This window comes from Eretmochelys imbricata, chromosome 19 (assembly GCF_965152235.1).
Source record: "Eretmochelys imbricata isolate rEreImb1 chromosome 19, rEreImb1.hap1, whole genome shotgun sequence".
NCBI classification, from domain to species: domain Eukaryota; kingdom Metazoa; phylum Chordata; order Testudines; family Cheloniidae; genus Eretmochelys; species Eretmochelys imbricata.
The window spans coordinates 3,897,324-3,919,158 of NC_135590.1; the positions used below are offsets into that span (position 1 = coordinate 3,897,324).

The following is a 21,835-nucleotide window of genomic DNA, read 5'->3' on the forward strand; positions in this document are numbered from 1 at the left end:
TGTCCAATCAGCATACAGGAGTATAACGGATCATACCGTCGGGTATTCGGAGGTCAAACGGACCAATCAGCAGGGAGCAGATTTCCTACCAACGGGAGAAAAGATGTGGCATAGTAGGTGCGGACTATTGGCTATTAGATCTATCAGTCTTTGCATACTCGGCTCTCTATTGGTTACTCCGAGATGGAGGGTGGTTTCCGGGGGCGGAGAAGGTATATAAGGGGCGGACAAAGGCGCCGGCGAGGCCGTTTGGCGTAGCAGCCATTTTGTGCGCAAGGCGCTGAGCCTCAGGAGAAGAGAGCAACAGCGGCGCCATGTCTCGGGATCGGTTCCGTAGCCGAGGCGGTGGCGGTTTCCACCGGCGCGGAGGCGGTGGCGGAGGCCGGGGAGGCCCCAACCACGATTTCCGGTCTCCACCGCCCGGCATGGGGCTTGGTCAGAACCGCGGCCCCCTGGGGGGCGGCCCGCCTGGCGGGGTCCCGAAGCCCGAACCCCCGAAGCCGCCCGCCTCGTCCGCCACGCCGCCCGCCTCGTCCGCTTCCGTCACTGCCACTGCCTCGGGTCCCTCCGGCAGCCAGGCCGGCCCTGGGGCCCCGGCGGGGCCCACCCCAGCCGCGGGACAGCAACAGCCGCAGGCCCCGGCGGGCGCCGTTGCCGCCCCTCCTTCCACCCCGGCCGGCCCTGGGGGGCAGGCGCAGCCGAAGCCGAGCCCCACCCCTGTCGGCGGCCCCAAGAAAGGTCAGGGCCAGTCTCCGGGCGGGGGGCCCAAGGGTCCGGGGGGCCCCCAGCAGGGCCCCGGCGGCCCGCACCCCAAGGGGGGGCAGGGACACCGCGGCGGCCCGGGCGGCGAGCAGCGCGGGCGCGGCCAGGGCCCGCAGCACCAAGGGCAGGGCCTCAATTTGCAGCAGGGCTCGGCCGGAGGCAGCGGCGAGAAGACCACGGACGAGGTGAGCGAGTCCGGGATCCCCTCCCCCCCCACCGCTACAAGATGGCGGCGGCGCTCGGCCTCCCCGCGCGCCCGGCGCCATCTTGAAGGGAGCCGCGGGGATGTGCCGAGGGGCGCGCCGGGCTGGCCGTACCGTGTGGAGGGGCGTGCTCCTTGGGGGGGGAAGGGGGGGCGAGGAGATACCCCTGCACGGGGCCGGGGACGTGGCTCTGCGGAGGGAAGGTACTATGGGCCCATTGGACGGGGCTTCTCCCTGCCGAGGGTGCGTGGCCTTGCCTAAATGCGGGGCGGGTTACAGTAGGGAATGAGGCCCCCCGACAGACCGCGTAGGCGCAGTTTGCATATTGGTGGCTAAACCCCGTTACAGCTAGAGGGCTGGCTGGGGTACCTGTGACCATACGGGCTCCTGCTCGTTTTGATGTGGGCGACGTGTGATATTTGGTGGGCGGGGCCGTACTGTGATCAAGAGGGTGGCAGCTGTCTGAGCTTCTTTGATTGAAGGCTTGCAGCTGGTATAAAAGCCACGGGTCTTTGAACTGGTCTCTGTTTTTTTGTAGGGCTTTAAAGCAAATTTGTCTCTTCTGAGGCGACCTGGAGAGAAGACTTACACCCAACGTTGCCGGCTGTTTGTGGGGAACTTGCCTGCTGATATTACAGATGAAGAATTCAAAAGATTATTTGCTAAATATGGGGAGCCTGGAGAGGTTTTTATCAACAAGGGGAAAGGATTTGGATTCATTAAATTGGTGGGTTCTCATACTATAGCCGTTTAAATGTGTTATTGTTCAGCTAAATTACGGCAAGACAATTGTTTTGTTGAAACTGGGTCTCATTAAATTTTTTTCAGGAATCCAGAGCACTGGCTGAAATTGCAAAGGCAGAACTTGATGATATTCCTATGAGGGGCCGACAGCTTCGAGTTCGTTTTGCCACACATGCTGCTGCTCTTTCTGTGCGTAATCTTTCACCATATGTGTCCAATGAGTTGTTGGAGGAAGCTTTTTCACAGTTTGGTCCAGTTGAAAGAGCTGTTGTGATTGTAGATGATCGTGGCAGATCGACAGGAAAAGGCATTGTTGAATTTGCATCTAAGCCAGCTGCAAGGAAAGCATTTGAACGGTGCACTGAAGGAGTATTCTTGTTGACAACGTAAGCTATTTGACTATATAGAAATGTATCTTAATTAAACATGGCAGTTAGAGGTAAACATTTAGTCTTTTACTGCCATTTTATCACAAGTTAGCTTAAGTGATAATTGTTATAAACAAATTTTCCTCTAAAAGCTGTAAGCAGCATTCATACTAGAAAAATCTGATTTTTTTTTTGTTTAGTACTCCTAGGCCAGTTATTGTGGAACCACTTGAACAACTGGATGATGAAGATGGTCTTCCAGAAAAGCTTGCTCAGAAGAATCCAATGTATCAGAAGTAGGGGCACTCTCTTTTCCTCCACATAGAGCTAAGGCATATTGATCTCAAATATATTACAGTTTTCAGAGTAGTAGCTGTGTTAGTCTGTATTCGCAAAAAGAAAAGGAGTACTTGTGGCACCTTAGAGACTAACCAATTTATTTGAGCATGAGCTCAGAAAGCTTATGCTCAAACATATTACAGTAAATGATAGTTTAGCATATGTACCTTATGATTTTTAAAACAAACTTAGTGTTTGTGGATATCTAAGCACTATACCCAGATGTGCAGACACTTTTCTTAACCTGTGTAGTAATGTAATTTTTTTAACATTAGCTTTCATAAAATTTTTGCTATGAAGCCAATGTTGAATTTGATAACATCATAGGTTATTTTTCTTTCTATCCACTAAAATAACTTTAAAATCACTGTTCTGCATAAAAATAGCTTTACTAATTTTACAAGTAATACAAAAAAATTTCTTTGTTTGCTTTGTGCACTTAATAGCACTTTGGGAGTTTTCACGCAGCAACAGAGAAGAAGGAAATTAAAAAAGCACAAACATTGGAATGGCAGTTGTAGTATCTGATGCTGGGTAAAACGTTCAGATGTACCCAAATCATTATTGAAAATGGGAATTCTTAACTACATCTGAAAATTGTTTAAAAAAGAGATTTCAAGTTGATGCCACTTTAATGAAATGTTTTAATATTAATGGTTTGTAACCAACACATTCAGAAAAGTTTAAACAAAAATGATATTTCAGAGAATTGCAGTGATAAAGATGTGGATATCATTTGACTTTTCAATGAGCTGTGGGTGTAAATACCCTTTCTCAGTCCAACTGCTAAGTCACTTATCCTCATGAGCAGAGTCTGTGGTTCATTAACTGTGAAACAGAATTTTTTCTAATTCTAATATAAAAAACGTGTTTTGGACCTAGCTAACAATGTGTTCCTCCTTTGTTTATTAATTTCCTGCAAGAAATTACTGCTTCTATTAGTGGGATTTTCTAGATTCTTCTGAACATCTGGCCTGTGGTAGAATATGTAGTGTCAGCAGCATAGTTTTAGAAAAGACTTTAAAACTCTAAGCATAATTCGAATATTTCTTGAAAATACTGTGACTTAGGAAGAAACTGGTTAATTTTGAACTCTGTAGTTAAGTGAACCTGTTACACAGCTCCTCTTTTAAATTCATTATTAGTAAATATTTTCTATTCCATTTGTAGGGAAAGAGAAACTCCACCCCGCTTTGCTCAGCATGGCAGTTTTGAATTTGAATATTCCCAGAGGTGGAAATCCTTAGATGAAATGGAAAAACAGCAAAGAGATCAGGTGGAGAAAAACATGAAAGATGCCAAGGACAAACTTGAAAGTGAAATGGAAGATGCCTATCATGAACATCAGGCAAATCTCTTGCGTCAAGGTGATTGGCACTAATTCTTCTGTTGCCTTTGTTTTCTGGTTGTGTGAGCTATCTATACAAATAGTCGTATTATATGGATGTTTGTGTTTTCAGTTTTCATTAACTGATCCACAGTAAACAGCCAGGTGGAGCTTGAGAATTGTTTTTAAAAAGTACCTTGCAATTTAAATCTTGCTTCCTGATCCCTGTAAATTTTATTTTGCATAAAAATATGGGAGCCTATTAATTGACTTTGTATAGTCTGGGTGTACATTGTTATCGTGGCTTTGCGAGACTGGGAATTCTGGTTGCTCAGTAGGCTGCTGTGAGGAGAAAAAGCTTACCACAAAGTTGTCAGTTTGTTTTTCAGGGTTTTTTGTGAGTATAGCACAAATTCTGTTTGGCCAACTGTAATTTAAAAGGGGAATGGTTTATAATGACTCTAATTGAGAAAAGCAGTCTTGTTTCAGTATCAGTTGTGTGCCATGTAGAACGTAAATGGGGCTAGGGTAAGTGGTTGAAGTGAGGTAACACTCTGTAAGAATAAAAACTTATAGAAAGAAAAAATATGTACAAAGGGGATATTGACAAACTATTTTTTTCAGACCTTATGAGGCGTCAAGAAGAATTGAGGCGTATGGAGGAACTTCATAATCAAGAAATGCAGAAACGCAAGGAAATTCAGCTGAGGTAGGCCTGGATTTGATAAACAAGATCTTGTCACTAAAAACTAAATTGACTACTGTGCAACAATGTTCTTTGTGCAAATGACAGTTGTGCATGTGCTGATACAATTGCAAGTTGAGGTTTGCATGTTAAAGCTAGCTTATTTTTACTTGAACATCCTGAGATTTGAATCGTAGGTATTTTTGAGTGGTGTCCAAAAACTACTTAGCATTACATGGTTAATCTTTAGCTCTTACTGAAGTTGAATTCACTTAATCTTTTCATCCACCAATCACCAGCACACATTGTGAGATGCTCACTCTTTATGTTCAGGTTGGTTATCTACATATTAAGCGTGTAAATATTGTGCTTTTTGAGGTATAATAACACACAATTATCAGGCAGGAGGAAGAACGTCGTAGACGGGAAGAAGAAATGATGATTCGCCAGCGTGAGATGGAAGAACAGATGAGAAGACAGAGAGAAGAGAATTACAGTAGAATGGGTTACATGGATCCAGTAAGTATTAACAAAATAAAGCCTTGTGGTTTATGGATAACTAAACTAATTTGAGATGCTACTGGGATTTTCTTAGTTTCAAAAAATAGTTCAAAGTAACTAATAACCATGTAATTTTGGTAGGTGAATGGATACTGTTAAATGTTGCACCTGCTTCATGAGATGCAGGCCTTCAAAGGGGGAACAGAACTGATTACTCATTCTGATCTGTTTTTGCCTTTGCAGAGAGAGAGAGACATGAGAATGGGTGGTGCTAGCACAATGAACATGGGAGGTAAGGATTGTTAAATGCATTTACATGGTTAACATATAACTTGTCAGAATATGATTATGTATGTTTCTTTTTTAGATCCCTATGGTGCAGCAGCTCAGAAATTCCCACCTATGGGTGGTGGCGGTGGTGGCGGCATAGGTTATGAAGCCAGTCCTGGTGTTGGCCAACCAGCCATGAGTGGTTCTATGATGGGAAGTGACATGGTAATGTATCCTGTGGTGGCTTTACTTTAGTAGGGGGGAAATTGAGGCAGGAAATTCTGAACTCTACCAATTTTTGAATGGTAGATGGTTTAAATCTCTCTAAGTACTGACTGCTTTTTTGTCAGTGTATGTAATAGCAATATTAAGGACTAGTCTGGCAGTATGTACAGTAATTCAGTTTTTGAGTGGTCATTTAGACAGAAGTTGTCTGTAAACAAACTCAAATGTGCATATGTGCTGGTAACCCTGTTACTGGTTGGGTTTTGAGTACCTGCATTATATTTAGCCTTGGAAGGATTTTTCATCAATTTTGATGTTTCAAAATACTGGATTGATTTCCAACAGCTTAAATTTTTGCTCTAACAAGAAATAAGGCTTATTTATCAAGATGTAATTACTTAAAAATTAATTTACAACAAATTGACACAGGAGAGCTTGAAGCGTGTCAATTCTATCTAAAACTATTTCATAATTGTATCAATTGTCAGCAAGTGCTATGTTCTACTCTTGTTCTCCAATGTGTAATTACTGAGACCAATTAAAATCTGGTCCTTCCAAGCCTAATTACAAAATCAGTGCACCCTTGCATTGATAACTGCAAAATGCAAACTGTACTCTCATGTATGTTTATGCAAAAGATTACTCATCACCGCCAACTTGTGAGTAATCAGATGGCAAACAGTATACCATATTATGTGTGCTAATGTTTGCCATAATATCAAAAGAGCAGAAATGCAGTTAGCAGCCTTAGGCATGTTTAGATATTCCCAGTACTCCTTGACCTTAGTCATTTTGTGACTCCTATCTGACAAAAGAATGATAGCCTGTTCTAACTTCTTGTTTCCCACTTGCTGGGCATGACTGTAGGTGCAGGTTCTTAATCTACTGCATACCTCATGTTTAGAGGTATGTTTCCAAACAATACTATTTTTGGCACACTAAATGTGTGCATGGGGTTGGAGTCTGCTTGGTGCTATCCCACTGGAGCAGTGCTGACAGAAATGCTTTAATAGGCTGGAAGTCTATTCTGGGTCAAGTGGTTGATGGTAGTATGCTTCCACCTTCCCTGTCAAGGGTACACACCCTCTGGCACAAAATGCAGATAATCTTTTTCTGGGTGGGTTTAAGGTTAGACTGTACTCAGGCCTCTGGCTTCATATGGTGTGCTACCACAGTAGCTTACCAGGTATCTTCTTTTTATGGAAACCATACCTCTGGTATCTAACTTTGCAAAGCATTGATTCAGTAGATGATGCTGCTGGCCTTAATGCATCTATAATCTACTGATAACATTTTTAAGCAATTCATAAGTGTCAAGTGAACAGTTAGGTAGTCTGTGGCGAATGCTGTGTACATTTTTTTTCCTCATTTTAAAAGTCTTGGTACAGGTGCATGTTGAACTTGCGTAATATTTTAAAACAACTTGATACCATCAAAACATGTGGCTGTTAAGATGGTTTAACTGCCTAAAGTTCCCTAGGACATGGCTCTCTATGCCACGAAGTGCAGTCCCAGTTATTAAACTTAAGAGTTGCAATTAGGTTTTAGTTGGTGTATAAACTTTGTAAAGAAGACATGAATTATGGAGAAGCTAGAAACTCCTTGTTTTCCGAAAATTCCTTCCTCAAAGATTGAAGCTAACTTTTAAATAATTCTGTGCCAGTAACTGGAGAAAAGTCTGAATTTAACCCATGGTCTGTATTTACAGACTTAATTTAGTAAATTGAAATTACTGTTCTTTCAGGGGGTAGTGAAACTTTTATTTGAAAAGGAAGTTGAAAGCTATCTTCGACTTCACAGTATTGATGTAACTTTTAGAGATCTGCTGCCAGCCACACCTACTTGCTTATCTGGTAGCTTGGTAGAAATACGTGCAGCTAGATGCATTAGTAAAGATATTTGAAGTCTCTGCTTTATTGCAGTCCAATTCATTGTTTGCAACTCTGATGGGGAGACAGTCCCTGAAGTCTTTTAATAATTGTAAAGTCTTAGTGGACTTTCCAAGAGCTTGTGGTGAAGCTGGGAAGGGAGGGGGGCTTTAATGGGTGCACTTAGTGAAATGCACAAAGGGCAAACTTGAAACACTGTGATTAAAATGTAGTTCTGTGAATCCATTTTTACATTTGGTTATATAGCAATAGACCTGAAAATGTGAGAATAAATTAAGGTCTTTTGATCAAGCAATTGTGTTGGTTAGGTAAATCACTGCTTTATTAGCCTTTCACATTTTTCATTCTTGTAATCCAGTAGCACTGTATTACAGTTGTTTGTTTTACTACTTAAGGCTTCTGCAGTTTAGTCAGCAGATGTAGTCTTAAAGCCCATCTTGAAAAGCACATGGTCTCTAATGCAGCACATGCCATTAACTGGTGAGTAGGCATCCTCTTTACAATGACATTTTATTAATGTCAACTCATACTTCAGTGAACTGAATCTGCCTTTTCTGGCTAGGTTTATTTGGAAATAACTTATTGACGTAAACAAAACCTGTACTGAACTAAAGTTGAGTTTGCAAGCTGTTTGCGTAAACTTGGTTGAAAATTGCTAGAGCTCATTTTGGAAAGGGTGTTAATTCACATCTGCACTAATGCTTACATTTCTAGCACTGCAGGGAATATCTGTTCTTTGTAACAGATGTATGAGAATGCATCAAGTTGGGAACATACCTCAAGGCATGTTTTACAATAAACTAATTTTTAAATTACCCTTTTTTCCTTTCTATGTTCCCGGTACCTGTGGATCGGCTCAATGGTGATTGTATCGACGAACCTTGACTACGGAACCTTCTAAAAATATATACTTAACACACATGGACATCAACTACATATAATGAACTGTTAATATATTGTTCCAATAGCGTGCTGAACGCTTTGGGCAGGGAGGTGCGGGGCCTGTGGGTGGCCAGGGCCCTAGAGGAATGGGGCCTGGAACACCAGCAGGATATGGTAGAGGGAGAGAAGAATATGAAGGCCCAAACAAAAAGCCCCGGTTTTAGATGTGACCAGTAGTTTCATTCCAGTTTGTTTTTGTCTGCCTTGTTTAGACACCAACTTTTTAATTCTTGCATTTTAGTAAGAAAGCTACATTTTTATGGATGTTAGAAACTAGTGACCTAATATTTGTAAGTGGTCTGTTTGGACAAGTAAAATTTAATTATGTAATGCAGTGTTTCAAAAAAAATTTAGCTTTTTTTGATGTATAACATCCCTAACTTGATGGCAGTGTACCAACTTTTTTTTACTGTGCTTCAAATAAATAGAATACTAAATGTAGTAACTATTCTGATCTTAAACTCGCCATTTACGGTTCTAAATGAGGCTAAATGCCATACCTTTCAACATAGAAGAAATGAGTCTTGGATTTAGAGGTCTGATTTAGACCAGGATGTGGAAAATTAGCTTAAGGGTGAGGCCTCCTCCTGTTATGCCTCAAGCTTTAAGTTTGGGTCAAATAGTTGTAGACCGATACTTGATCTTCCAATGGATACAGATTTTCAGAGCATTCGTTATACTGCAATATGGAAATTGTGCAAGTGTTGTAAGATGCAGTAATGGAAACTAAACTGCAAATGATGCTGCTGTCATGTAATGAGTTTTAGATTTTAACAATGGAGGGTGGGTTGGTAACAGACTTCTCTTTGGCATCCACTGCTTGAAATCTTTAAAGAAGTTGAAAAGGTCACTTTTAAAAAGAAATCCACAGAATGGTTTGGATTGACTTCCCAATTAAAGGGCTGTAAATGTGACAATGTTAGTTTTATACATAAGCTGTCTGCCTGAGATGCAGGATTGGCCTGGTTCAGTATTTAATACCTAACTGAAATTGCTTGGTAAGAAGACCAGGGAGTATTGAGTAAAACAAGGAGGTTTTTAATATGTACTCTGTAACTTGCTAACTATGCTAATTGAATGGACTAACTCTTACAGTTCAGAAATCAACTAGGGTTAATGTCAGGGGTCTGTAAAAACTGAAGTTATCTTTCATAGACCTTGTAGTACTTAAATCCTAAAATGCATCATGTTAAATTCAGATAAATAAATAGCCTCTTGCACTGTAGTAGGGCTCTCAGCTTTTTTTGAGTCATGCCCAGTCTTCGCATTTCTTTTTACTTGGTGCTTCTGCTGCCCAGGTGCCAGGTCACAGTGCAACTTAAGTTTGGCTCAGCTCACCGCACCTTCTGGTTGAGAACCCCTGTTCTGATATTGTCAGATCTTAATGCTGACATTTGGAAGGCAAGAGTAGGACTAAACCTGGAGTTCAATAGCTACTGTTAACATAGTACAAATAAAACTCCCTCTTAAGAGTCTGACAGAGGAGATGGTTTGATGAATTTACAGTTTGCTGTCCACTTAGTTTGCTGTCCATTTAATTAAACCCCATAAGAATTCAAGGTATGCTGGACTTTATTACCGTTATTGTGCCTGACAAGCTGGGAGCATGGCTTCCCAGTGTAAAATGCCTTGGTGTTAAGACAGGATACATCAACCTGTGCAAAGTTGGTAAACTTGGTTTGGTTGTATTTTTACCTGACTCCCAAAATGTTGAGCATTCTGTGAATAGTTTTAATTGTTAGAAGGTCTTTCCACTGTTTGTGCTAAGCATTGGCTAATCCTAAATTGTCTCTCTGGATAAAGTTTTAGTGTTTAGATTTCATTACCTTGGAATACAAACAGTCTGTCTTCAGAAGTGAGCACTGTTTAAATGCTGACTGTTAAACTTCAATTGTAAAATACTGGCAAGCTGTGAAATGTTGATAACCAGCTGTGTGACTAAATATTAAGTGTCTAAATAGAGACTCAGCCAGTTTGGCAAATCTGTTCCTATTTTCCCAGAACTTTTTAAAGAGGGTAGATGACACTTTACCACTATGAATTGAAATATAGGAAATCTTAGATCAGCAGTTCTTAAACTGGAGATGATCAAGTGGCTGGGATCCTTTGTATAGGATTCTTAGTTTAAAATCAGCAGTCCAATTACAACTCGTATGAATTTTATAGTAGGGACTCAATGCAAATACTTTCAAAAGGGTGTTCGTGGACACCCACGGAGGGTGAAAGTGTCTGAGATGGGGAACTCTGACCGTAAACATTAAATTAATTTTTTTCAGTTTATTTTTCAGATTACATGTCATTCTTTATTAAAGAGATGCTGGCACATATCCTAAAATGCTTTCTTTTGTAGTACTGTAACTTTGAAGAGTGAAGGATGCTGATGTCCTAAATCATTATCTTCCAGAGGTTTTCTTTTTAGTACCCCTATTTGTATGTAAGCTGTTGCTACGTCTTAAAAATAGACAGTTTGCGAAACTGTGTTTAGCAAACCTATACTGAAAGATTCAGCAGTTTCTACAACATTTGAAATAGTTTTATTAAACTGTGTACCCAGTGTTGTAGTTGCATAAGCAGACTTTTTTAAAAAACAGTCAAGTCCTGCTTTGAGTTGCGTGTGTTAAACAGGCATACCGTAGCTTCTGGCCAATTGGATTTCAAAACCTTTTTAAAGGTACAGTCTTAAAAGCTGACAGACAAATGTCAGAACTTTAAAATTTTATACCCAGTTATTAAGTTGGTGGGAGGTGTTAAGGAAGTTGTCATGTTCCTTTGGTCTTTCCCCATGGTTCTGTGGTTTTGGAGTCTTCACAAGGTCAGGTGATTTACATAACTGAAGTGTAAAGGGTTTTCAAATCCTTTAAGAAAAGTCCTTGGTCTGGCAGACCCGTTTCTAGATGGTTTAGACCACCACGTAGAACCTTTTTTTGTACTGGACTTAGAGAAAATATTGGCTTTTACAATTTAGTCTGCTTTAATTAAATTGAGCCCATTTAAACTTTTAATCTGCTGCATATAGAAATGGGTATCCTTTTGCATGTTTTCACACTTCCTTAAAAATGAATACAGAGCATATCTACAGTACTATGTAGATACATCACACCACCTAATAGAAATACAGCTTATGAGAAATTGAAACTGCTTTTGAGAGATTTTGTGGTATTTTTATGGTAGAAAAATTCTTGGCTTCTCCTTGGCGGCAGCCACTTACTGTGGCAGCAAGTTTTTGCTGGAGTTTTTGAGACTGCAATTTTACACTCTTAAAAGTAGTGGCCTGCTACATAACTGCACTTAGCCAGCATTTCTGCAGTTCATAACTGTGAGGAACGTAGTACCACAAATGGCAATGGACATTAGGACCCGGATGTAGTATTCCTGCTTGCTCCGAGATTCTCATTGCCGACTGCGTACAGGTAGGTAACAAGCAATATAATATAACTTGGTGACTTTCTGTGTAACCTTATTCTGTGGGTATTCTGACATCACACTTCCGACTATGAAATTACAGTGCAGCACTCTTCATACTTGTATAATGTTTAGGTTGCATCAAAGTTGCGTGGCTTTCGGTTTTAAGCTGTATCTTTCAGCAGCAATAAGCAACTTATTGCAATTCTTAGATAAATATCTCAGACCCGATTCCTTTGTACATGTGTGACTTGGCTTGTGTGGATTTTCTTAAAGTACATTGTAATGAAGAAGATATTCTTAGGTGAGCTCTGTGGGGAAGAGGGAATGTGATTTTAGAATCATTTAACTAGTCAACTGGGTGCAATTTGCACCTAGAAAACCTGTCACTTGTATTAACTTTCTGTAGTAGCAAAATATCCCATCTGCAGTGCATCCCCTTGTAGAGTCTTGGCTATTATAGAAAATATATTGGTAATCATTGCTCTAGCCTTCAATGAACTAGGTGATAAAGATGTAAAACTCACTCTAGTGAGTTTTAATACTGGGTGTAAGTACTTCTCAGGTCATAAATTGTTCAAATATCTCCATTATTAGTTTTCAGGGTTTATCAACTTAAGATACGTTTGTTTTAATTTTTAGGTGACAGTGATCATGATATATGTTCAATTAAAGTCAACTGAATATGCTGGGAATCTGTGGATTCCTGTCTTTACATATTCATCTTGGTAGTGAATGTACTGATCAAAGTAGCTTAATTTTTCATCAAAATATCTTTCAAGTGTGTGCTTATTCTAAATTCACTGCTTGAAATACCAGATATGGTGTTTCAAAAGGTTACATACCTAAATGTTTCCAAACTTCCGAATGTGTCGACCTTCAGCTCCTATCTGCTTTGTTGTGCTAGTTAGCTGTAACTACAGGGTCTGAATGTCATACGTTTCCTTATTTCATCCCCTGATCTGGTTCTTGGCAATGCATAAGAAACCTTTTTCAGAGGTATTGCGAGGGTTTTTCAACTTGAGATGCAAAGTTTTACTTTGCATACTTGTTTCTGGTGTACATTTTTGTCAAATTTGGACATTATACTTCTGTATTGTATCTTCCAAGAAAGAATCTTACTCACTGGTAAGCAGTTTATAAACTAGATAGGCTTGCCCTCTACTGTTTGTATTCATGTTCTTTTGAAAAGTCAAAGTAATTTCTGCACTTCATAACTCAGATAGTAACAGCTCTTTAGTTACATTGAATGTGTAGCTGAACTTAAGCTGTTCAACCTGTGACACCATTAGTCTTTAAGCCAGTTTGGGCTGTTGCCATTGTTTAGAGTTTTCTATGAGTAAAATTGAGTAATGAAATGGGCAGTATGTTTGCTGTGAAACTGCAAGAATTGGATTATTAGGTATCTCTAAACCAACAGTCAGGTCTGTTCAGTTTTGCCAGTGTGCTGGGTATTTACTAGACACGTGACTTACCTTCAGGAACATCATGGAGGGGTTATATGGACACATCTACCTTCTTCTGAATACTTGGAATGGTAATAGGCTTTTTACACTCTTGGAGCAAGCAATTTGTGACAAAGCAATGGGTTTCATACTAGCTTTGATTTGTCTGCAGTAACGAAACTTAGTGCAGTAGGTTTCTTAAACAAATAGGCATGTCTATTTTAAGCAAACAACTTGTAATAAGTGGGTATGAGAAATAACAGTACACTGAAGTGCTTGCATTGTGTTTCATCTTGGTTTTATCTTTTTCTCTATAAACTATACTTTTCCCAAAAGTTTATCTGAAGCTCGGAAGTGTGGTGCCAGAATACATATGCGTACCTGTTAGATCAGATACTGGTGCTGTCAGGGGAGAGCACAGCACAGTGTAGCATATGGGGGCTTTTACTGTAACATTAAGCATATCAAGTCTTGCTTGCAGTTTCCCCAATAGCAAAACACTAAACAGCTAAATATTGAGGCCTGTGAGTAGTTTTAGGACTTGAGCGGTATTGGGGTTGCATGTCTGTTAATCATTGCCAGCTGCAGTGACATGATCAGGAAGGCCTGTGCGTTGTAACATGTTAAATGAGGCTAAGCATGTTGGAGAAATTGCATAGTGTGCTGTTTTGGACTGTTACTTGGCTTCTTCCACTACTAGCAAGGCTGGAATCAACTGATCAGCTTCTGATTTCTCTCCATATCAGCTAGTGGGGTTTTTAAATGGTTGCCTACTGGAAAAGAAAAAAATGGGAGGATTGGCCTTCTCCCATGTCTGTCATTGCTGCTAGATAATGATTGACAAGTTAGGACTCGATTGTGCAATCCCACAGTGGACTGTGAATACCCCACCTATAAATGTTGCTTTTGAACACCAGTACTGAAGAGCTATCTGGGGAAAAGGGGGTGGCTACAAGTGCATAATCTGGAGTGTTGAAAAGATGCACAAAGATATAGTATCCCTTATGCATGGTGTTTGGTGCTACAGCATAGAAAACAATGTGCATACTAAATTTTGTCTATTGCCGATTTATAATTCAGTGTCAACACTGTACTAAGAGGTGGGTTTGATATTAAATTTGGGTGTCTCATCCCCTTGGGTGGCTAAGTAGCATTGTGAAGGCAGTGTGCTTTGCCTCCGACTAATAGTGTGCACAGAACTTTGTACAGACTTGTCCCTAGTTGCTGATGAGTAGATCTTCATTCAGCCCCTTGCAGTTTGCCCTCAACATAGCTGTAGTGAAAGGCTTAATATGCAGGGGAGGGGGGGAGCTGTGACAGAATGAAGGTAATGAAAAGTACATGACAAACTCTAGTGTCTTCCTTTGGATTGCAATGCACTTTTAGGATTCTTGGGCTGGGCACAGCTAGTATCAGGAACACTTTGCTTCATCCATATGGAGCGTGGATTACTACAGATAAGCCAAACTGTGGTTAAATAACTAGTATAGTTTCACAGTTACATACCTTCACATAAGGGATAGTATACCTCTGACTGCAATCAAACTTCATTGTACTCAGACTGGTGAAGCTAGCAGTTATGGCTTGGTGTTCAGATTAGGTGCAGTTCTTCACTCAACCACCTGCATATTCTTTTACTTTCTTACAAGTGTTTAGACTAGCCTATTTCTGCCCCTTATACTACTTCCACCTAGTATTTTTGAATAATTTGTAAATTCCCTCATAACTAATCAGTCCATGTATCTTTTAAACTTTTACTTTTAATTTAAAGGTTAGAATTTTGTAATGGGTTAGAACTTTGTTTTCAGAAACTTTCTAGTGTGTATATTTTTATAATTTCAGTTGTTATCCTTTAGGTGAAGATGATGCAAGCTGAGTGAAACAAACGTGCTCATCCATGTGAAGTAAGCATATCTGTTGATCTTTCATTTTAAAAAAAGTTCAGAAACTGGTCTGTCTAAAGGGCTATGGCATAGTGCTGGTGGTGGTTCTTGTTTCCAGTAGCTAAATTGTGTTAAAAAATTAAACTTACATTTTTGTGTAAGCAATTGCAGTAGTTGCCACAGGCAGCCCATTATAATAGCAAATGGGGGAGGGTAGGTAGTTCTCAAACAATCTTGTTGGTATGGTTCACCCTCTGAATACATTTTTGGGAACCCCTGCCATAGAGTTAACATGCTTTTTAAACCTCCAAGGTAAGTAGTTAAGATTCTGCAAGCTGTCATTTTTGGTTGGTCATGTTCTACTTTAGACTCCAAACTTCCTCTTAATTCCATGGCCTCTACTTTGCTGAGATGCTGCACCTCATAAAGGAATGGCCAAATGGAGAGTCACCAAATAAGTGACTTGTATTTGGGGGGTATAAAATCATTTTATGGGAGACATAACTTACGTATTTTCTCCTTATGCAACAGTAGAGCCTGAGCACAATCCAGACTGTGACCTGATGTCAGGTGATGTGGAGTAGCCAGACTGCAAAGTGAATGGGGTGAGTAGTAGATTAATCTTGGGATACTGAGTTTGTAAGAAGAAATGACCCGAAGTGTACTTAGCAGTTTCTGCCTAAAACTTGACCTGATCTTAATATAGATTCTTAAGGTCAGAAGTAAATCTTCAATGGATTTTATATAAAAGCTTTTAATCTTTCTTTTGTAGAACCAAGATAAGCATTGTTTGAGGCTTTCCGGCTCTGCAGCATCAATAAACCCTGCTCACTGAACTCTACAGATGCTCAGACAAAAACAAGGAACCTAACATGTTAATTTCAAGCACCATAAGAAATGCATGGTGCATTAGGAGGAGAGAGGTTTAGGGCAGATAGCGTAGCTCTTGAGTAAAACAATTACCTAAATTAAACTCGATGCAAAAAATTAGTTCTGCTTTTCATCTTCAAAACATTTTACAAACAGTTGAACTTCACAGCACCCAGCAAGGTAGGTGAATCAATATTATACCTGTTTTTTATATGTGGGGGAGCAAGCAGATAGTAGGTAGTATGCAGGGACCATAAGGAGGAATCTGCAGAGCTGGAATTAAACTAGAGTTCTTTTCTCCCACCATTTGACTAGACTTCAGTCTAAAACACTTACAAAATATTATGCCAGTTTTTAAAACCACAAACCTGGGGGAAACTTGCTAAATATTTTCTTTTGGACTGTTAATGGTTGTATGCATCTGATCTATCCTTTAGGCAGATTGAACAGAATGAACACTTTTTTGAAACCAGTGATGTAAAGATCCTTACGAGTTGATTCCTAATGCTATGTGGTCCAATTCAGAACTGCTTCTGTGTCCCTGTTTCTATGCTATTCACTTAATCCCAGGTGTATCCTGAAAGTTTATATACATTGCTAAAGAACATGTTGGCCAGATGCTTGATTTTTTGTGTTCATTCAATATTTCTGTTAGTGATCTATGTATGAAGATTGCTGGTAACATCTCTAGAGTTTGGGGCTAACTTTGTTTTTGCATTCACAGGAAGAAGCAGTGTTTGAAGCCCAGAACCCAGTGGAGAGGACCTAAGGACTTAAGTGGCAATGTTTTTCTTCAATAAAATACTCAGTTGCTGTACAAATGACATTTCTGTTTTCTTAAGTTTTACTCCAGAAGTTAATTTAGTTGAACGTATTTATGTACTTTGGATATCACTGCTAAAAATGAGGTGGTGATTTGGGGGGGAGTGTAGCACAATGTGATAATCTGTGAACCCCTCCCCTAAGCATCCAAACATCAGTGTGTGGGGAATACTTAAGACTCTTGTCTTTTGAGCTTGTGTAAGCATTTGCATGGTTAATGTCTTTCAGTACTGTGCTGCACCTGTACTGAAGAAGGCAAACCCAAGATCCCAATGAAGCCTAGAAAGCAGTAGGCAGCTGTGTGAGCTGGGATGGGCAGTTGCCTATCATGTTTCCAAAACTAGAAGCCTGATTCTGAAAGTTCTTACTAGACAAAGCATCTTGTTCCAAAGTGCTCCCTTACAGAGATCAGGTTCTTAATCAGACCAACTGCTTCTCCAGCAGTAGATCTCAAAATTGCAGTTACTCATTAGCCAGAGCCAGCTACCTACTGCAAAATAAGGTTGGTTGTGTAGAAAGCATGAATCCTGCAGCTGTCCAATCCTGTTGTAATGCTTTATTGCTTCAGTCCGTGGATGAGGATTTAAGTCTAGCAAAAAAGGCACATCGTGTCTTTACTTTTCCTCTTCAGGAAAGAGTCAAGATAGCAGCTAAGTTAATGCTTTCATGATGAATCACAAAGGGATGTGACGACATTGCAGATGAAGCTTCACCTGTATTTATCTAGGTCCTTAAAGTGGTTTGGTTGGATAGTCAGTTTTATTGTGCCATCAAACATTTTGGCACCCAAGTGATTGCACTCAGTGTAGCAGCAGTCCTAGGTGAACACACTCTGGAATTCGTTGGTCTTCCATTCTAATATGTCCATACCAAGAAAGCTGCCACAACCCAACCAGTGCTGAATGAAGGTGATTGCTGTGTTTAGCTTTGAATATCCATATTTCTGATCTTGTCTTGCCATGTGATACAGAGCAGCTGATGAAGTTTATGCTCTGCCAATAGCCATTATTGTGTGTGTATTCCTTTGCTAGCCAAGATTTGGGAGTAAACATTAGAACAGTGCAGATTACAGTATCCCATTAATCCACACTAAGATAATACCAGCTAAATTTTTCCCATATGTAATCAACCTTTCAAATAAAAGATCAATCATGGGTTTCTACAGTGCTGTAGAAAATTTCTTAAAACAGCTGGATTAAGGGGTTAGGAAGAAGCAGCCTTTTGCTTCATTGCTGCATGGGTCAAACTGAACAGCAGCGTGACAAGACGTGGAAATTTGAGTAGGAAACCTGCTGTAAGCCCAGTGGAGGCTTAAGTGTTAAAAATTGAGTTAGTGTCTTAGATGTCCTGGGAACATTCTTGGCAATCCTTGGGGTGTTACTTGGGAGGGGAAGAGAGTACTAGATTGGAGCATATACATAATTGTGGGAAGTGTACCCATGCTGTAAGTGAACAATCAGCCACGTGTATGTTACAGGTGCTTGAAGTGTGATACCAGTGACTCCTGTTTTGGCTTTTGGTTTCCTAACCTTGCTCCCAAAAGTAGTATATCAGTAAGTGGTATAACTGGCCTTGAGCTTCCCATCATGTGGGCTCAGTTATCCTTAACAAACCACCCTGTTCAGTATGGTTAGCAGTACCTGCTCAAAGCAGGCCCAGAGCTGGGGGCTGCAGCAGTGGGAGTCCTGCCCCACAGTAGCAATGCTGAGTTTGCTGTCAGGCTTTTCTGCATCTTTACAAGCTTGTACTGAGCTGATTTCCAGTTATCCCTACAATCACTTCAGCATTTGTTCAGATACAGGACAATCTCCCCAGGAAAAGGGGGATTTCAGTTATTTGGCATCTCATCAGTCATTGCTCTGTTTTTTTTCAAGCAACTACAAAAAATGAGGGTTTCAGCTGCAGAGGGATGTCTGATGTTGCATTTTCTTTGTGTTAATGCAACCATTTGTCTGGCAAGCTTGTGGGCAAGTCCTCATGTTACATACTCAAGCTAACTTCCCTTTAGGTTTGGGTGGTAATTAGGTCCCATTTTACTCATCACTCATGAATATTACATAGCTGAACTGAATTATTCATGTTCATTTAGACCTGAGCTAAACTGGAGGGGGGCAGATGGTCAGGGAAAGAGGCTTAGAGAACTCTTCCAGGACTAGGTCTCGCCACTGCCTTTGGGAAGTTACTCAGTGAAATGAATGAACGCAGCAGAATGTTACACTTAGGAGTGCCAAAAATATCCTTGGGACTGAGCAACCCACTTGTTCTGGACTTGCAAGCAAGGAGAGGGACTCCTGCTCTTCCAGATGCTGGGTATGTGGCTTTGTTGCCCCAGCTATCTAACAGATGCTCTAGCCTTTGTCAGCAGCAGTGCAGTTGGAAATTGGGCTTTGAGAGCAGGTGAGTCCCCTACCACCTGCTGTTTGTTGGTGTAACATTTTATTAAATACTTGTGAGATCTCTTTATTGTGCATGATTAAATCATAAGAATTAGAGATGGGGGTAGGGGAAGAATAGGCCTTGTCTGTCTTGGCTAATGCAGGACTCTGGTTTTCCTCTTCTCATCTCCTTCAGACAAATACTCTATTCTGCAATGATTTGTCTTAGCTTTGTCACCAGCAGTCTGGCTTCCACCACTCCCTGTGTGAGACTATTCCACCATCTAAATGTGATAGAATCCAGGACTTTCAATTAAAAGAATCCAAACTCAGCTATCTCTTGCTGCAAACCACCTTGCAAAGTCAAAAAGCAAAGGTAGGTCATGCACACCTGAGGCGGGAATGTGGCTTTAGCACTTGAAGCTCAGCTCAAGTCAAGTATTCACCTGGTATAGCTTACCATGCTGCCTGGGCCCTCACCCAAGCTCATGTTGCTTTACTCTCAAATAGAAACTCAGCATCTCTATCCACTCTGCAGCTGCAGTACTTTAGAAGTCTTGAGGTACCACTGCTGTGTTCCCAATGCATCAGGGATGCTAGAGTTGTGCCCTGCACTGCCTTCAGGGGAGAGAAATGCCATGCTATGGATTGTAATCGCCATGAAATTGGAGCAACTAACTGTGGTATATAACGATCACTTAAATCAGCCTCTTTACCAGATGACTTCAGGGTAGCTAATGGCTGGCTTTTTTAAAAGAGGCTCCAGAGGTGATCCTGGCAATTACAGGCCATAAACCTAACTTCAGTTTTGGAAAAAGTGGTTGGAACTAGAGTAAAGAACAGAATTATCAGACACAGATGAACAGTCAAGCTAGAAGGGCCATATCAAGTGGTGTCCCCCGGGCATCGGTTCTGGGTCCAGTTCTGTTCAATATCTTCAATGATTTAGATAATGGCATAGAAAGTACACTTACCAAGTTTGGATGATACCAAGCTGAGAGGGATTGCAGGTGCTTTGGAGGATAGAATTAAAAATCAAAATGTGCTGGACAAATGGCCTGAAGTGAATAGAGTGAAATTCACTAAGGACAAATGCAAAATACTCCACTTAGGAAGAAACAGTTGTGCATGCACACAACGGGAAATGGCTGCCTAGGCAGGAGTACTGCGGGTCATAGTGGATCACAAACTAAATGAGTTAAGTGTAACATTAGCAAAAAATAAGCAAACATTCTCGGACGTATTAGCAGGAGTGTTGTAAACAAGACATGAGCATTCATTCTTCTGCTCTACTCTGCGGTGATTAGGCTTCAACTGGAGTATTGTGTCTAGGTCTGGGCGCCGCATTTCAGGAAGGATGTGGACAGATTGGAGAAAGTCCAGAGAAGAGCAACACAAATGACTAAAGGTCTAGAAAACATGACCTATGTGGGAAGATTGGAAAAAATTGGGTTTGTTTAATCTGGAGAGGAGAAGAGGGAGGGATATAACAGTTCTCAAGTACATAAAAGGTGGTTACAAGGAGGAGGGAGAAAAATTGTTCTCATTAACCTCTGAGGCTAGGGCAAGAAGCAATGAAGCTTAAATTGCAGCAAGGGCTGTTGAGGTTGGACAATAGGAAAAACTTCCTGTAAGGGTGGTTAAGCACTGGAATAAATTGCCCAGGGAGGTTGTAGAATCTCCGTCATTAGAGATTTTTAAGAGCAGGTTGGACAAAAATCACAAGATATTGGGCTCAGTGGACCATTGGTCTGACCCCAATGGCCATTTTTAATGTGTGGGGATCAGAAATGGGGCTACAAATTGTGGAGGCAGGATGCAGTGAGGTGGGAGTGGAACTGCCAAGAGCACAAGAAAATCTGCTCAAACAGCTAGAGGAGCAGGTAGTGCTGGGGAAGATGTCTGGGGGTGGGAGTGGGGAAAGTGTGCAGAAGGATGGCAAGAGGGACAGAGCCATGAGTAGCTGCAAAGAAGTGGGATGGGGCTTAGTGCTTGGAAGAGAGGAGTAGCGGTTGAGGAAGGGGGGGAATAAGGCCATGGGGGGGGGTAAGAATTAGCTGAGTTCGAATACAGTGCTGCCCCTTGCGGCAGGACACAGTATTTCTGCAATCCACATGGAATAATACCCCGAGTGTCTCCCTGCAAGCAGCCATCCTGCTCTCTAAGGCTGTGTGGCCAATAACTCCAGCTGTATGGGTGAAGCCATTACATCTTTCCTATTTTAAAGGGAGTCAAGACTGGAGACTGTAAATGTCACCCCTGCCCCCTTCACCCCAAAAGCTTTTAATGGAATGAATTGTCTTTGTACTCCAACGTGCTTTTATTATCCTTTTATGCAGGTGAATGAATTAACCTGCTTGTAACAAAGCCCAGCTTGCCTGTAACAAACTCCTGCTCTGGCCTGTGTCAAGGGTGTCCAAAGCAATGGGCTGTTAGCCTCAGGGTGTCTCAGAGAGCTCCCTAGGGCTCACGCTCCCCCACCCCCCTTACGGCTATATACTGTACTAGAGCAGTGTTTCTCAAATGGGGGTCTGTGGAACCCTGAGGGTACTACAAGGGCCCCGCGGATCGACTCCTCTCCCTCTAGTAATGCAGCGGGGCTAAGGCAGGCTCCGTGCCTGCCCTGGCCCCGCACCGCTCTCGGAAGTGGCTGGCACGTCCCTGCAGTCCCAGAGGCGGGAGAAGCAGGGGGATCTCTGCATGCTGCCCCCCCGTACCAACCACGCAGGTCCTGTTGGCCGAGAACCCCTGGCTCCCCTGCCTAGGAGCCGCTGCCAGAGAGA

At 41.4% G+C, this 21,835-nt stretch overlaps 1 protein-coding gene across 8 annotated transcripts; it reads left to right on the forward strand.

Annotated features, from left to right (window-relative positions):
* The first annotated feature begins 229 nt into the window (after positions 1–229).
* On the forward strand, positions 230–16,679 carry SFPQ (splicing factor proline and glutamine rich). Of its 8 annotated transcripts, XM_077837989.1 has the most exons (14): positions 230–947; positions 1,504–1,692; positions 1,794–2,095; positions 2,278–2,373; positions 3,587–3,783; positions 4,368–4,452; positions 4,830–4,947; positions 5,173–5,221; positions 5,297–5,424; positions 8,282–11,665; positions 14,959–15,006; positions 15,517–15,590; positions 15,758–16,035; positions 16,580–16,679. In XM_077837989.1, the coding sequence occupies exons 1-10, from the start codon at positions 315–317 to the stop codon at positions 8,417–8,419; spliced, it is 1,935 nt and encodes a 644-aa protein (XP_077694115.1). In that variant the 5' UTR covers positions 230–314; the 3' UTR covers positions 8,420–11,665; positions 14,959–15,006; positions 15,517–15,590; positions 15,758–16,035; positions 16,580–16,679. The 8 variants fall into 8 exon arrangements, with proteins under 8 accessions (XP_077694115.1, XP_077694114.1, XP_077694117.1 ...); XM_077837988.1 differs by having other exon boundaries at positions 15,758–16,679; XM_077837991.1 differs by lacking the exon at positions 15,758–16,035.
* Positions 16,680–21,835: the final 5,156 nt, after the last annotated feature.